Source organism: Somniosus microcephalus, chromosome 9, assembly GCF_052327205.1.
Source record: "Somniosus microcephalus isolate GS21.2 chromosome 9, FLI_Smic_1.0, whole genome shotgun sequence".
Taxonomy (NCBI): Eukaryota; Metazoa; Chordata; class Chondrichthyes; order Squaliformes; family Somniosidae; genus Somniosus; species Somniosus microcephalus.
In genome coordinates, this window is record NC_140995.1 from 100415717 (window position 1) to 100428847 (window position 13131).

General features: G+C 45.7%; 1 protein-coding gene across 2 annotated transcripts in view; it reads right to left on the minus strand.

Moving 5' to 3' along the window:
• Nucleotides 1–1116: 1116 nt before the first annotated feature.
• Nucleotides 1117–13131, minus strand: part of drc1 (dynein regulatory complex subunit 1 homolog (Chlamydomonas)) — a 132151-nt gene continuing 120136 nt past the window's right edge. For both annotated transcript variants that reach the window (XM_085996879.1, XM_085996880.1), the window contains exons 16-17: nt 11680–11782; nt 1117–1421 (exon numbers count right to left, since the gene is read on the minus strand). In XM_085996879.1, the coding sequence (XP_085853005.1) occupies nt 1359–1421; nt 11680–11782 (166 nt within the window). In that variant the 3' untranslated portion in view covers nt 1117–1358. The remainder of the gene's footprint in view (nt 1422–11679; nt 11783–13131) is intronic.

Sequence of the window (13131 nt, forward strand, 5' to 3'; positions counted from 1 at the left end):
CTTATTGAACGGAGCAGGCTCGAGGGGCTGTATGGCCTACTCCTGCTCCTAATTCTTATGTTCTTATATACACACACTGAAGGAGTAATGACTAGGTTGTTTGGTTACTTGGTAACGAAGCACAATACATGTTGTGTCACATTAACCAGGCACAAATGTAAGATAAAAAGCCAAATACTGCAGATGCTGGAAATTTGAAATAGAAACAGAAAATGTGAGAAACATGCAACAATACAGGCAACATCTGTAAAGAAAGGAAACGCGCTAGTTTAATGCTTCCGGTCTATGGCCATTCATCAGAAACGTCAACCTAGCCTTTTTCCTTTCTCCTGAGTGTTTCTAGCTTTTCCTGCTTTTATTTCAGAAATGCAAAATAACTGAAGAGCTGTTTCTGTGCTGTAACATTCTAAGAACTAATTGCACCATTCTTTATCAAAACTGTTAGTGTTACATCAAATGGTCCACAAGAGGGCCAGTTAGAAAGTTATTTTTATGGGCAACCAGAAGCCACAATGCTACAGCACTGGGCTCTTGACCAGGAGTGCCAAGTTCGTTAATGGTAGAAGAGTCCAACCTATTGTCATTGTGGTCTGCATAAATGGGTACCAGGGAGTGTTACTTGGTGGCCACCTATAAAATTTAAATCCATGTTCACAGTAATCTGCATGTATCTCAAGTTGCTGAAGGCAACAAATTCTGATTTTGAATTTAACATGAATGAGTCTAAGCACTAAATACAGCGCTTTCCAAACCTCCTGGACCACAAAATAAGCACAAATAGGATAAAGATGCCTGGCTTTGCAGGCTTGATTTCCAGGGCCGAGGGACTGTAGATGGGGCATCTTCGAGTTATGGTTTCCTGTTTTTCAATTAGCTTGCTGCCTTGTAATTAGTACCAGGTATCCATTAATCACTGCACAGTATAAAAAGTATTTTATATCCAAATTAAATTTAGCATTTTTTACTAATGCTATCACAATCTTATAAAAGCATTGCTTGTCTGGTCATAAGACATAAAGCCACTCAAGAAAAAGTGATGCTTAAAAATGGATTGGCAGAAATAACAAAAGAGAAGAACTTCAACAATATGGGGGGAATTATACTTAGAATGCATAATATTTTTAAAACAATATTTATTTCTTGTACAATTATCAATATAATTGATGATTAGATATCCAAGCATTAGACACAAAAGAGTTGCAACTTATATTGTCCTCATGTAGGAAAAACTATCTAATTTGTGGTGTAATCAAAAGCATCCCACAGCAAGCTCCCAAAGTCCACAACAAACTGTAAATCATCGGTTCCTCTTCACAAGGTTTAATCCTGCAAGCTGAAAGTTCTTCTTAGTTGGTGTGTTATTCTTGTTCGGTATTAAACTGAACCAGTTGTGTTGGTGGAATCTCAAGCTCATTGTTTACCTAAGAGAAAGAAAGGACAATATTTCCAGTTTAACAGGTAAAACCCCTCCCAGTGCATTCAGTATTACAGTTGGCATTTTTTCATAATGAGCAAAGGATTGCAATTATAGCATTGTCTGAAAAGCCTCTATAGACAATTACAGGCAACTAATGCAACTAAATATGGTGTGCCTCAATATATTAATATACTTAGCATCCTCAAGCAAAAGAGAAAATTGAAAAAACATTGGCTAATATTTTTAGGCGCTACATAAATATAGGAGTTTTCCTTGAAGACTAAAGTGTTTGCAACAGTATTAAAAAGAGTGAGCCGTGAACCTGGAAATAATAGAGTAGTTGGCATTAACTCTATAGGGCAGAAGGTGCTCGACAGTATTACACTAGGAATTGGTTCAATAGGTAACTAAACTAATGGATGAGGATTATCCCGTGGATGTACTTTCTTTGTATTTCAAGTGGTGTTTGATAAAGGGCCTAGAAATTTGTTCATGCCCGAATTCAGCCGCAAACCTAGTGGCAAACACAAACTGCTACGCCGAAACTAATGAGCAAGAGGACCCCGTAAAGTTGGATCTCTGGTGTGCTGGGGACACCAGAGGCAACACACCGATCGTGAAGAAGATGAAGATCGGTCAAACAGGAGGGCAGCACCAGACCTATCGTGAGTCTGGGGGGGAAAGGAGATCAGGCGGGGTGGGGTGGGGGTGAGTGGTGTCTGGCAGCGACCCGCAGTTTTAATTGACAGCTCAGAGGTGCACTCCTGCTCCTTTTGGTTCCAATTTTTACTTAACGCTTTGGTGGCAGCCTCCAGTGGTCCCTTTAAAGACCACTAGCTTGGCTGATGTTTGCCCATGAAAACTGACCCCAGGATGTACAGCGCATGCTGTGGTCAGCCACAATCCAATGTCAGAAAGCGGTTTGAAGTAGGCTTTATCTCAGATTGTACTCGGCCCTCCTGCATCTCACTCCTCCATGTATTGTATAAAACTAGGGCATGCAGCTCGTTGCATACGGTAAGAATCCTCAGTCTTCATACTCTTGTTCCCTATTCACCCACCAGTGGAAACAATATTTCACTGTTTACCCACAGTTAGGTCCCCAGGTTTCATTCACCCCTTTACTCCTCTCTTGGCGCCGCTCCCATTCACAATGTTGCTGCTGATCCTGGCTCTATAGGAAATGCTGGGCCCCACGCCCACGCTACCCAACCCCACTACATTCCCGAGAACTCTCTTCCCCCTACCCAAGCCCCAATCCCCCCGACCTCTGATCCTGTCTCCCACTCTCCTCTTAGCCAAGCTCCAATTTCCCGATCCCATTTCCTAGTCTCCCTCTCTTCCCCCTGCCCAAGCCCCAATCACCCCAATCCCAGTCTAGTTTCCCTCTCCACCTACACAAGCCCCAATCCCCCCGACCACCATTCCCGTCTGCCACTCTCCCCTCGCCCGAGCCCCAATCCCCATACCCATCTCCCTCTCAACCCCTGAACCCCCATCTCCCGAGCCCCACCCCCAGTCGCCCTTTCTTCCCATCCCCCAATCCAGAGTTCATAACTCTTTCTCCAACGCCCAGTCCCATTACCTTCTCCCTCTGCCGAGTCCCAATTTCCTAATCACCCAACCAATTCCCAATCTCCCTGTCCTCTGAATTCCAATCTTCTGACAGCCCCTCCACGAGACCCAATCTCCCGAACCCCAAATCTCCTGCCCTCAAGTCTCTGTTCACCCTTTCCCACCCTAGTCATAACCTTCTCCCCGCTCCATCTCTCTCCCCTCCACCACCCGCCTCTGTTTCCAGTCACCCCTGAGCTCAAGCTGGCACTCTGTGGGTGGGGGGTGAAGTCATGGAGCAGCGGGGCGCACTAATGTGGCACAGAATTTAACGTGTGCAGTTCACCCGGGCTATTAGAAACAGTGCCCGTGAAATTCGTGCCCCATTCCAGGAGTCTCGGCGCAGCACACCACAGGCCAGGTGAAACTGCTCCATGGGCCATACATTTCATAACCCTGATTTAGAGAGCACTACTTGTATATACCATTATAACATTTGCTGAGTGGCATTAAGCTACAATTAAGCAAATGTAGGCTAGGGAATGACAAATGGATTTTAATATATAAAAGCATATTAGAATAGGAAAAATAAAATGTATATATGACAAAGGGGCCCTATTTTAACTAGGGAGATGGGACAGTGGCACTTGGCTAATTCCAACCCATGGGGATATGACAAATGTCTACCCTTAAAGGCATGACACCAAAGGAACTTTATTTTAAGTTAGGCTATTCAGACTGGCAAAGCCCAACAAAAGTCAACAGGTGCCTCCCAGTAAAGGAGTGCTACTAAAATTCCAGGGAGAGGTCTACCCAAACTATGTATCAAGGAAAACAAACTTTTAAGAAATCAAAACCATAAAATCAGGGGAAATTAAAACAAAAATTCTATGTAGTGCCATTGACCATTGAAGTATAACAAAAGATTGGGATTGTACTACGGTCAAATGCCTCCCTTAAAGAGGCTGCACCACTGAATTTACAGAATGGGGTGGCCCACCAAAACTAATTTAAACAAAAACAAACAGAAGTAAATAAAATAAGAAAGGATAAATTTAGAGGAGAATATCAAAACAAAAGTTTCATAGAGTGCCCACCAGTCATGGTCAGTTTGAATAGCCTAACTTAAAATAGTGTTCCTTTGTCATGCTTCTGTGACAGGTGGTCTCCACATGTAAATTTTGTTTCAATGTCCTCTGGTTTTACTATTTTGATTGAATTTTATTTTAGTTACTTTGATTAGTTTGTTTTCTTTACTCCCTGAAATGTTATTGGGTAGACATTTGACGGGGTTAGCCCAGTGGCACAATCCTAGTTAAAATAGGGCCCCTTTGTCATGTATACACTGTATGTTGGTGTTGAAGGGCCAGCTGTTTGAAGCTATTGCTTGGATACAGGTCGGCAATCGGAGAAACACTGCCTGATGATCTTATGCAACCTGGATCTGTGAATGATAGGTTTGGTCACTGAAAACAAACAAGGGGGAAAAAAGTCGAGCCAAAAGTTTAAAAACAGCCTTCTCAAGTAAAGAGGCACTGCAACATCTGACACAGCACATGGTGGTGGAACATAGATCTACTCATTGCGCAAAAGTGGCAAAAGAAAAGAAGTTTATAAAACAGTTCAGCAGCCTATTACAGGCCACGGTGCCAAATACAATCCTCCACCCCGTCCCCAGCAGTTCCAGTAAAAAGGCCCTAAAACAGGGTCTTCAACAGGAATTCCCAGCTGGCAAAGATGGCACCACCTCCTGCTAGGGAGATGACAACAAAGCAGTGGAGGATATGCAGTACAGGAGAATAAAGGAAACCTCTGTGTGCAAAGTGGAATGATATAGGGTGTATTTCTAAGTGGAGGCTCGGGGGTATCCAAGGGCCTTCAGCCAATAAGCAAGATCAGCTGTTCAGGGTGAAAGCATGAAAATTGGGATCTATTTGTAGTACACCGGTGCAGTTCTGGGATTGGGCAAAGCTCACCCTAACCAAGAGGCGATAAATGCCTTCCTTAAAGGAGCAACATCGTTAACAATTAAAGGGAGAGCCTGGCCCACCCAAACTAGCTTTAAACAAAAATAACTAAAAAGCTACAATGAAATCAAAGTAGTGAAATCAGGGCTAACTAAAACCAAAATTCCATGCAGTGCTCATCAGTCATGGAAAGCATCCAGTGATGCCAGTAGAAACCATATGCTGCCACAAACCATAGCTTATGCATGACAAAAGGATTCTTCTTTCAGGTAGACCAGTGAAACTGCAGAATTGGGCAAAGCCAAACTGTATTGGATGCTTCAAGTGTTTCAAATGTAACACAAAGGGGTCCTACCTTTGTAGGCAAGTGTTATTGTGAGATTGGGCTCGGCCCAACGTTACTGGGACACATTAATTGCTTCCTTTTAAAGGATGGACACCACTAAAGTTGCAGGGTGAGCTAGTTCACCCAAACTAATTTGAACCATCTAAATTCAATCAAGTATTAGGATATATCTCCTAGGCATTTCACTAGAAGTTAAAACAAATATGGACAAAAATAATAAACTATCGCTTTAACCAAGGAAATTTCAACTGCAGGGAAGGAACTAGCTAGGGTTTAATAGTGGATATGTGAGATGCATAGATATTCTAAAAGTTTTAATTGATTATTATGGAACTTTCCCTTAAGCAATTAAATATGCTCAAGTCCAGGATAGCTGGTCTGTAGGAAAAAGCTTGGTGGGCCAAATTGTCTTTTCTCATTCTCTTCTTCTTAGGAAGTCCCTCGGAACCGAGGATGACTTGCTTCCACACTAAAAATGAGTTCTCAGGTGACTGATGAGTCCAATGCGGGACCTACAGTCTCTGTCACAGGTGGGGCAGACGGTGGTTGAAGGGGCGGGTGGGTGGGGTGCTTGGGTTGACATGCGCTCCTTCCGCTGTTTGCGCTTGGCTTCCGCTTGCACTCGGGCGAAGAGACTCGGTGTGTTCGGCACCTTCCCAGATGCTTCTCCTCCACTTTGTGCGGTCCTGGGCCAGGGATTCCCAGGCGTTGGTGAGGATGTTGCACTTTTCAAGGAGGCTTTGAGGGTGTCCTTGAAGCATTTCCTCTGCCCACCTGGGGCTCTCTTGCCATGTCAGAGCTCCGAGTAGAGCGCTTGTTTTGGGAGTCTCATATCTGGCATGCGGACGATGTGGCCCGTCCATCGGAGCTGATCGAGCGTGGTCAAAGCTTCGATGCTGGGGATGTTGGCCTGAGTGAGAACACTGACGTTGGTGTGCCTATCCTGCCAATGGATTTGCAGGATCTTGCAGAGGTAGCGTTGGTGGTACCTCTCCAGTGCTTTGAGGTGCCTGCTGTACATGGCCCATGTCTCTGAAGCATACAGGAGGGCGGGTATCACGACTGCTCTGTAGACCATGAGCTTGGTGCTGGGTTTGAAGTCCTGGTCTTCAAACACTCTTCCTCAGGCGACCGAAGGCTGTACTGGCACACTGAAGGCAGTGTTGGACTTCGTCATCGACGTCTGCCCTTGTTGACAGTAGGCTTCCGAGGTATGGAAAGTGGTCCACGTTGTCCAAGGCCTCGTCGTGGATTTTGATAATCGGGGGGCAGTACTGTGTGGTGGGGGCAGGTTGGTAGAGGACCTTTGACTTACGGATGTTTAGTGTAAGGCCCAAGCTCTCGTACGCTTCGGTGAAGGTGTTGACGATGGTTTGGAGTTCGGCCTCAGAGTATGTGCAGACACAAGCGTCGTCTGCATACTGTAATTCGATGACAGAGGATGGGACGACCTTGGATCTGGATTTGAGGCGACGGAGGTTGAACAGTTTCCCGTTTCTTCTGTAGATTAGCTCCACTCCAGCGGGCAGCTTACTGAGGGTGAGATGGAGCACTGCAGCCAGGAAGATCGAGAAGAGCGTTGGTGCGATGACACAGCCTTGCTTGACCCCAGTCCGTACATGAATTGGGTCTGTGGTGGATCCGTTGGTCAGGATCACATCTTGCATGTCGTCGTGAAGCAGGCGGAGGATGGCGACAAACTTTTAAGGGCAGCTGAATTTGAGGAGGACACTCCATAATCCCTCATGGTTGACGGCGTCGAAGGCTTTTGTGAGGTCAAAGAAGGCCATGTACAGCGGTTGGTGCTGTTCACTGCATTTCTCTTGTAGTTGATGCGCGGTGAAGATCATGTCCATTGTGCCCCTTAGTGGGCGGAATCTGCATTGCAACTCTGGGAGGAGCTCTTCAGCCACTGAGAAAAGGCGACTGAGGAGGATTCTTGCGATGACTTTCCCTGTGGCAGACAGCAGGGAGACTCCTCTGTAATTACCGCAATCGGACTTGTCACCTTTCTTGAAGATGGTCACGATTACGGCATCTCTGAGATCTCCCGGCATGCTCTCCTCTTTCCAAATAAGAGAAACGTGTTCATGTATTCACGCCAATCGTGCTTCTCCGCCATGTTTTAGCACCTCGGCAGGGATTCCATCTGCTCCTGAGGCCTTCTTGTTCTTCAGTTGTCGGATGGCCTTTTCAACCTCATGCCATGCTGGGGTTGTGCTGAGGTGGTGGCAGGTAGCATGCTGCGGGATGGAGTTGAGGACACTCGCGTCAAAGACAGAGTCTCGGTTAAGGAGATCTTCGAAGTGCTCCTTCCAGCGGGCACTGACTGCCTCTCTGTCCCTGATGAGTACCTCTCCATTCTTGGCCCGCAGTGGGGTAGGACCTTGGGTGCTTGGGCCGTAGGTGGTCTTAACTGCGCAAAAGAATCCACGCATGTCATGGTTGTCGGCTAGCTGCTGGATCTCCTGCGCTTTCTCCACCCACCATCTGTTCTTTAGGTCGCAAGTTTTTTGTTGGACCTCGGCCTTCAGGCGTCTGTAGAGCTGCTTTCTTGCTCTCAAGTTCTGTTGCTGTTTCCAGATCAGGAATACCTTGCGCTTGCGGCTTATTAGCTCCTGGATCTCCTGGTCGTTCTCATCGAACCAGTCTTAGTGTTTCCTGGTCGAGTGACCGAGCGTCTCTTCACACGTGCTGATTATGGAGGCCTTGAGTGCAGACCAGGCGCTGTGGACACTCTGTGTCTCTGAATCACTGGGAGTCGTGAGGTTTGTTGTGAGGCGCAGGCTGAATAGGGCTTTCTTAGCAGGGTCTTTGACGCTCCAGCGTTAATTTTCCTGCGGCATTGCTTCTGTTGCCGCCGCTGTTTTGGGGCTACGTTGATGGAGATGACAGAGCGGATTAGGCAGTGGTCCAACAGTCATCAGCTCCTGTCATGGCGCGGGTGATGCGGACGTCCTTGCGGTCCCTCACTCGGACGATGACGTAGTTCAGCAGATGCCAGTGCTTGGAGCGAGGGTGTTGCCATGAAACCTTGTACTTGTCTCTCTGACGGAACAAGGTGTTGGCTATGACAAGGCCATGTTCCAAGCATTTCGTCGGGAGGAGGGTGCTGTTGGAGTAGGCTTTCCCTACCCCCTCTCTGCCGATCTGTGGTCTGTGCCCTTTCCATCTCTGGCGTTGAAGTCGCCAAGGAGGATCAGCTTATCGCCCGTTGGGACTTGGGACAGGGATTGCTCGAGGCTGGAGTAGAATTCCTCTTTGGTCTCATCTGTGGCTTCTAGTGTTAGGGCATACGCACTGATGGCTGTAGCGCACTGGTTTCAGGCGAGGGTGAGCCGTAGAGCCATGAGGCATTCGTTTATTCCACAAGGGGAGTCTCTGAGATGTTTAACTAGCTCATTTTTATGGTGAAGCTTACCCCATGGAGGGTCTTTTCTCATTCACCACTCTAGTCACCAGACTCTAAATGGAATGAGTTAATCAAGTAATAAGCATCATCAAACATATATTGTGCAAAAAAAAAGAACATGGGGTGTTGTTTTCTCAAATATTTACAAGCAGGTATTGGAAATTAAATGAATCACAATGTTATCTGGATGAATGCAGTTTTTTCTTTTTTAATTCTACGCTGTGCTTCCCCAACCCATAATAATGTTTTCTGACATAACTTGCCATTATTACATTTTCGTTGTCAAACATTGTTGTTTAAGTAGGGTATCAAGGGAAATGGATTAAAGGTTAATAGAGTTGAGGTACAGATCAGCCATGATCTAATTGAATGGCGAAACAGGCTCCAGGGGCTGAACGGTCTACTCCTGTTCCAATGTTAATGATGATAATGTATAATTATAACTTTGCTAACATTTCCTTTACCATTCTTCTCAGTGGCTACCACACACTGTTATTGATCTGGGTCTGAACTATAGCTTTCTTAAGGTCACCCTTAACACTATTAACAGCTAATCAGAGGCACGATTGAAGTGGGGTGGGGGGGGGGGGCGGTGGGGCAGTTACGTGTTCCCTGTTGTTGAATTGCTAAAATACACTAGTAGGGGTCTTCACAATAATATCATTTGATTCACTGTGTGATTCCAAAACTGAACAGCTTTTGCTGTCCGAGGACTGTGCCAGTGCTGAGCAGACCCGACACGCAGCGGCAGGGGAGGCAATTAAAATCATTAGTGGCTCACTACATTACAGCCACTTATCAATGATTTTTCCCCAGCTTTTTGGATTCAACAGGTCGCCCACCGGTTTCCCGCTGTGCCTAGACCTCATCTGTGAAGCTGAGGTGGAAGGTCAGTGGTCATTGAATCAGCTGATGAGTTGACAGCTTCAAATGTCAAGTCAAAGCTCCCAGCTGATTGAGAAATATTCCCTTAACCATTAGCTTCTCTAAACTGTATTTCCACTACAGATTCAGGATGCTGCAAGTCTTTACACAAGTCGCCATCCAGTTTGACCTCATTACCTTTTCCATCATTGACAGATTGCTTCTGTCATCTCTACTTCACCTGCCATCTATTCCATCAGCATGGGTGCCCTTGAAACTCTCTCATCTTGGTCCTCAAAATCCCACCACGATCGGCCCCAACAACAACATCACCAGGCACACCAGCAGCACCAACAACAACACGAACCTTCTCCGCAATCACCTGATGCTGCACAGGACACAGGGCATCAGCACCCAACCACATTGGGTGTCCGGGAGACCAGGGATGGCCTCGCTATGACCAGATTTACTTCACTTGACGCTGTACACTCTGGCTGCCACATGATGCGGCAGGTTGGCACCACCCCACACAAACACCATAAAGCATCCCTACAATGTCCAAACCATCCCTTTCACACTCATCACCATTGCAGGGGGTGCTATTATGTCTCACCATTCATTGCACCAAGCTACTTCCAAAGGTGCACACAAATCTGTCCAAGAATGCAAAGTGCTGAAAATAAAGGTTTCAATGTTTGACACCACATTAAGAGAAAGTTTAAATGAACATTACATAAAACACCCAAGTGCCTACCCTTGTGTGTTGTTAGTTGGTATAATTGCACTAGGATGAGGGTGAGTTTGAGGGGTGGCTAGTGAGATGGGGATGTGATAATGTACATAGAGAGGGATGGGTGGAGGTGCAAGGTAAGTTGGTGTGAGTAAGGATGTGCAGGAGTAGGGTAGGGAAGGCAGAGTGATGGAGGATGTGATGAGAGGCACAGCAGGATGAGGTTGAGTGTGGCTTTGTACTAACGTTTCTTGATCGACTGAGATCATTGAAACATTTGCAGCGTTGCACCCAGGTCCCCCTGGCCACATCCCTGCTTGTGCCCTCCTCTGTTATGTGTAACCAGGCTGTGTTGATCTCCTAGGGAGGTCTCTTCCACCCATGGGAAGGGAAGACGACCTCCCTTTGTGCTGTGACTCCCTCCGTAAGCATATGGAGGGAGTCATGGGAGAGCCTGGGTGCAGCCGTGCACCTCTGTGCAGTGCTCATCAGTGTTTGCAGCACCTCAATGCAGTAGAACACTGACAGCACAAATGTCAAAATAAATTTGCGCATGGTCCCTTTAAGAAAACCGGCTGATGACGCGCCATCAAATGATGTAACCAGACCTGCTTCCTCTAATTGGCCAGGAAACACGCTGGGCGGGCTTAACAAGCCCAATCAGAGGAAATTCATTTCAGAGGCTGGGATGGAGACAGCAGCGAGGTCGGGACCCGCCACCGACGTCGCCCACCACCAACCCGCCAAGGTTCGTAAAATCCAGCCCTTACAGTTTAAGATGTAAACAACATAATCACTCAGTCTCCTTGGGACTTGTGCATCTTTGAATCTACCCAAGGGAGTTTTTCCTTTTTAATGTTTCTTCTTTGTAATATAAAATAAGAATTTGAAGCCATAAAATTACAGAGAAAATCTCTTGGCTAACTCCACAGACATCTTGAGAAAATAAATGAAACCAGAGGTGAGAACTGCCAGTAGGGCATTGAAACATTTACATGTCCAATCAATATGTATTATTGCCCTAAAAGCTGAAATACAGTACATCTCTGAATCATAACTTGTTACCAATTACATTAATATCTGAATATTCTCAACTTACAAAAGAGCCACGGGTCAGACTGAAAACAAATGGCAGAGTTTCTGTTTGCTTTACAGGAAATACTGTTGGAAGTGTTCATGTGTGGTCATCAGGCTCAAGTGTCATGCCCTCCATAGTCAGATAGCCTGCCAATGCTGAAGGGCTGCATGTGAATAATGGTGGCTTGAAAGAGGCACTGGAGGGCAAGTGTCATCTGTGGAACTGTACCTTAAGTAAGGGAGTCACTTCACTTCCTTCAAGAAGAGGGAAAGGGGAGAAAAGGAAAAAAGTATGCATCATGAATCACTTACCCTGGAATGCATATACTGTTGCAGTAATAACCTGAACTCTGCATTTTGCTGAGCAAGGCCATATCTCTCAGCATTTAAATCTGCTCTTTTGACCAAGACTTTGCTGTAAAAGAGAAGATGTTGAACTCTACTCATTAAATATTAATATACTGTCATTTTTTATATACACACAAAAGCCATCTTGAGCTAATATCAATGAGGATTATCAGGAGCGTTATCAAACAAAATTTGACACCGAGGCACGTAAGGAGATATTAGGGTAGGTGACTAAAAGCTTAAAGGAGGAAAGATAGGTAGAGAGGCGGAGAGATTTAGGGAGGGAATTCCAGAGCGTAGGGCCTAGGCAGCTGAATGCAAGGCCACCAATGGTTGAGCAATTAAAATCAGGAATCCTCAAAAGGCCAAAATTGGTGGAGTGCAGATATCTCGGAGGGTTGTAAGGCTGGAGGAGATTACAGAGATAGGGATGGACGAGGCCATGGAGCGATTTGAAAACAAGGATGAGAATTTTAAAATTGAGGCGCTGCTTAAATCCATAACAGGTTTGTCAACAGTATCAGTGGCCCAGAAATTTGGCTCTCCCCGGGTGAGTACGCACGGGGTGCTCACCCGTAGGCCGAATGGAATTGCCAGTTTCCTGCATGCACTGCGCATGCGCAGGAAACCGGCACTTCCGATCCTCTGAATGAAGAGATTCAGAGGTCGAATGCGCGCGCAGGGGAGGCTGCGCGTGCGCTTTGAACTTAGGTTTTTTTTTTCCAGGTTTTCCAGGGAGGGTAAGCCTGCAGGATTTACACATTTAAAAAGCAGGCGTAAGGCCTGCTTTTTGCAAGGTAAGTGGTCAATTAATTAAAATTAAAACATTTTTTCCACAGGTTTATTATTTTTAAATACTTTAAAGCAAGGTAAATTTATTTTTAGCCCTGTTATAATATAAAAAAAATTTTTTCAAAAATTTAAATTATTGTTTAAAATAGTTATTTAATGTAATTTATAGTTTATTTAAAAAGTGTGATTTAAAAAAAAAAATTATTTGAAGGTTTACTGCTATTTTGGGCCCGTAGTATTTATAAGTTTTGACAGGTCTACCTGTCAATCTTATGAATGGGCTTTTCCCTCCTCCGATTGGCTGCCCATGGCTCACGTGATCCCAGGGGACGCATCGCACTAACTACGCCCCTGGGACACGCAAGCACAGCACGCCGGCAGCTGGGCCAGGCCCCGGAGCGGAATTCCACGGGGCCCTACAGCTCAACTGCCGGCGTGCAAAGCAAGTGCAGGTCGGGGGCTTACACCCGCGGGAAGCCCACGACCCGAATGTCTGGGCCATCAAGTTGTTGCTATGTCCAAATGGTAACAAAAATTGTAACTACCCAATGTATGTACTTATACCCATAGATCATTAACAATCCTCTACAAATAAAGCTTCGTTTCATAGAAACATAGGAAATA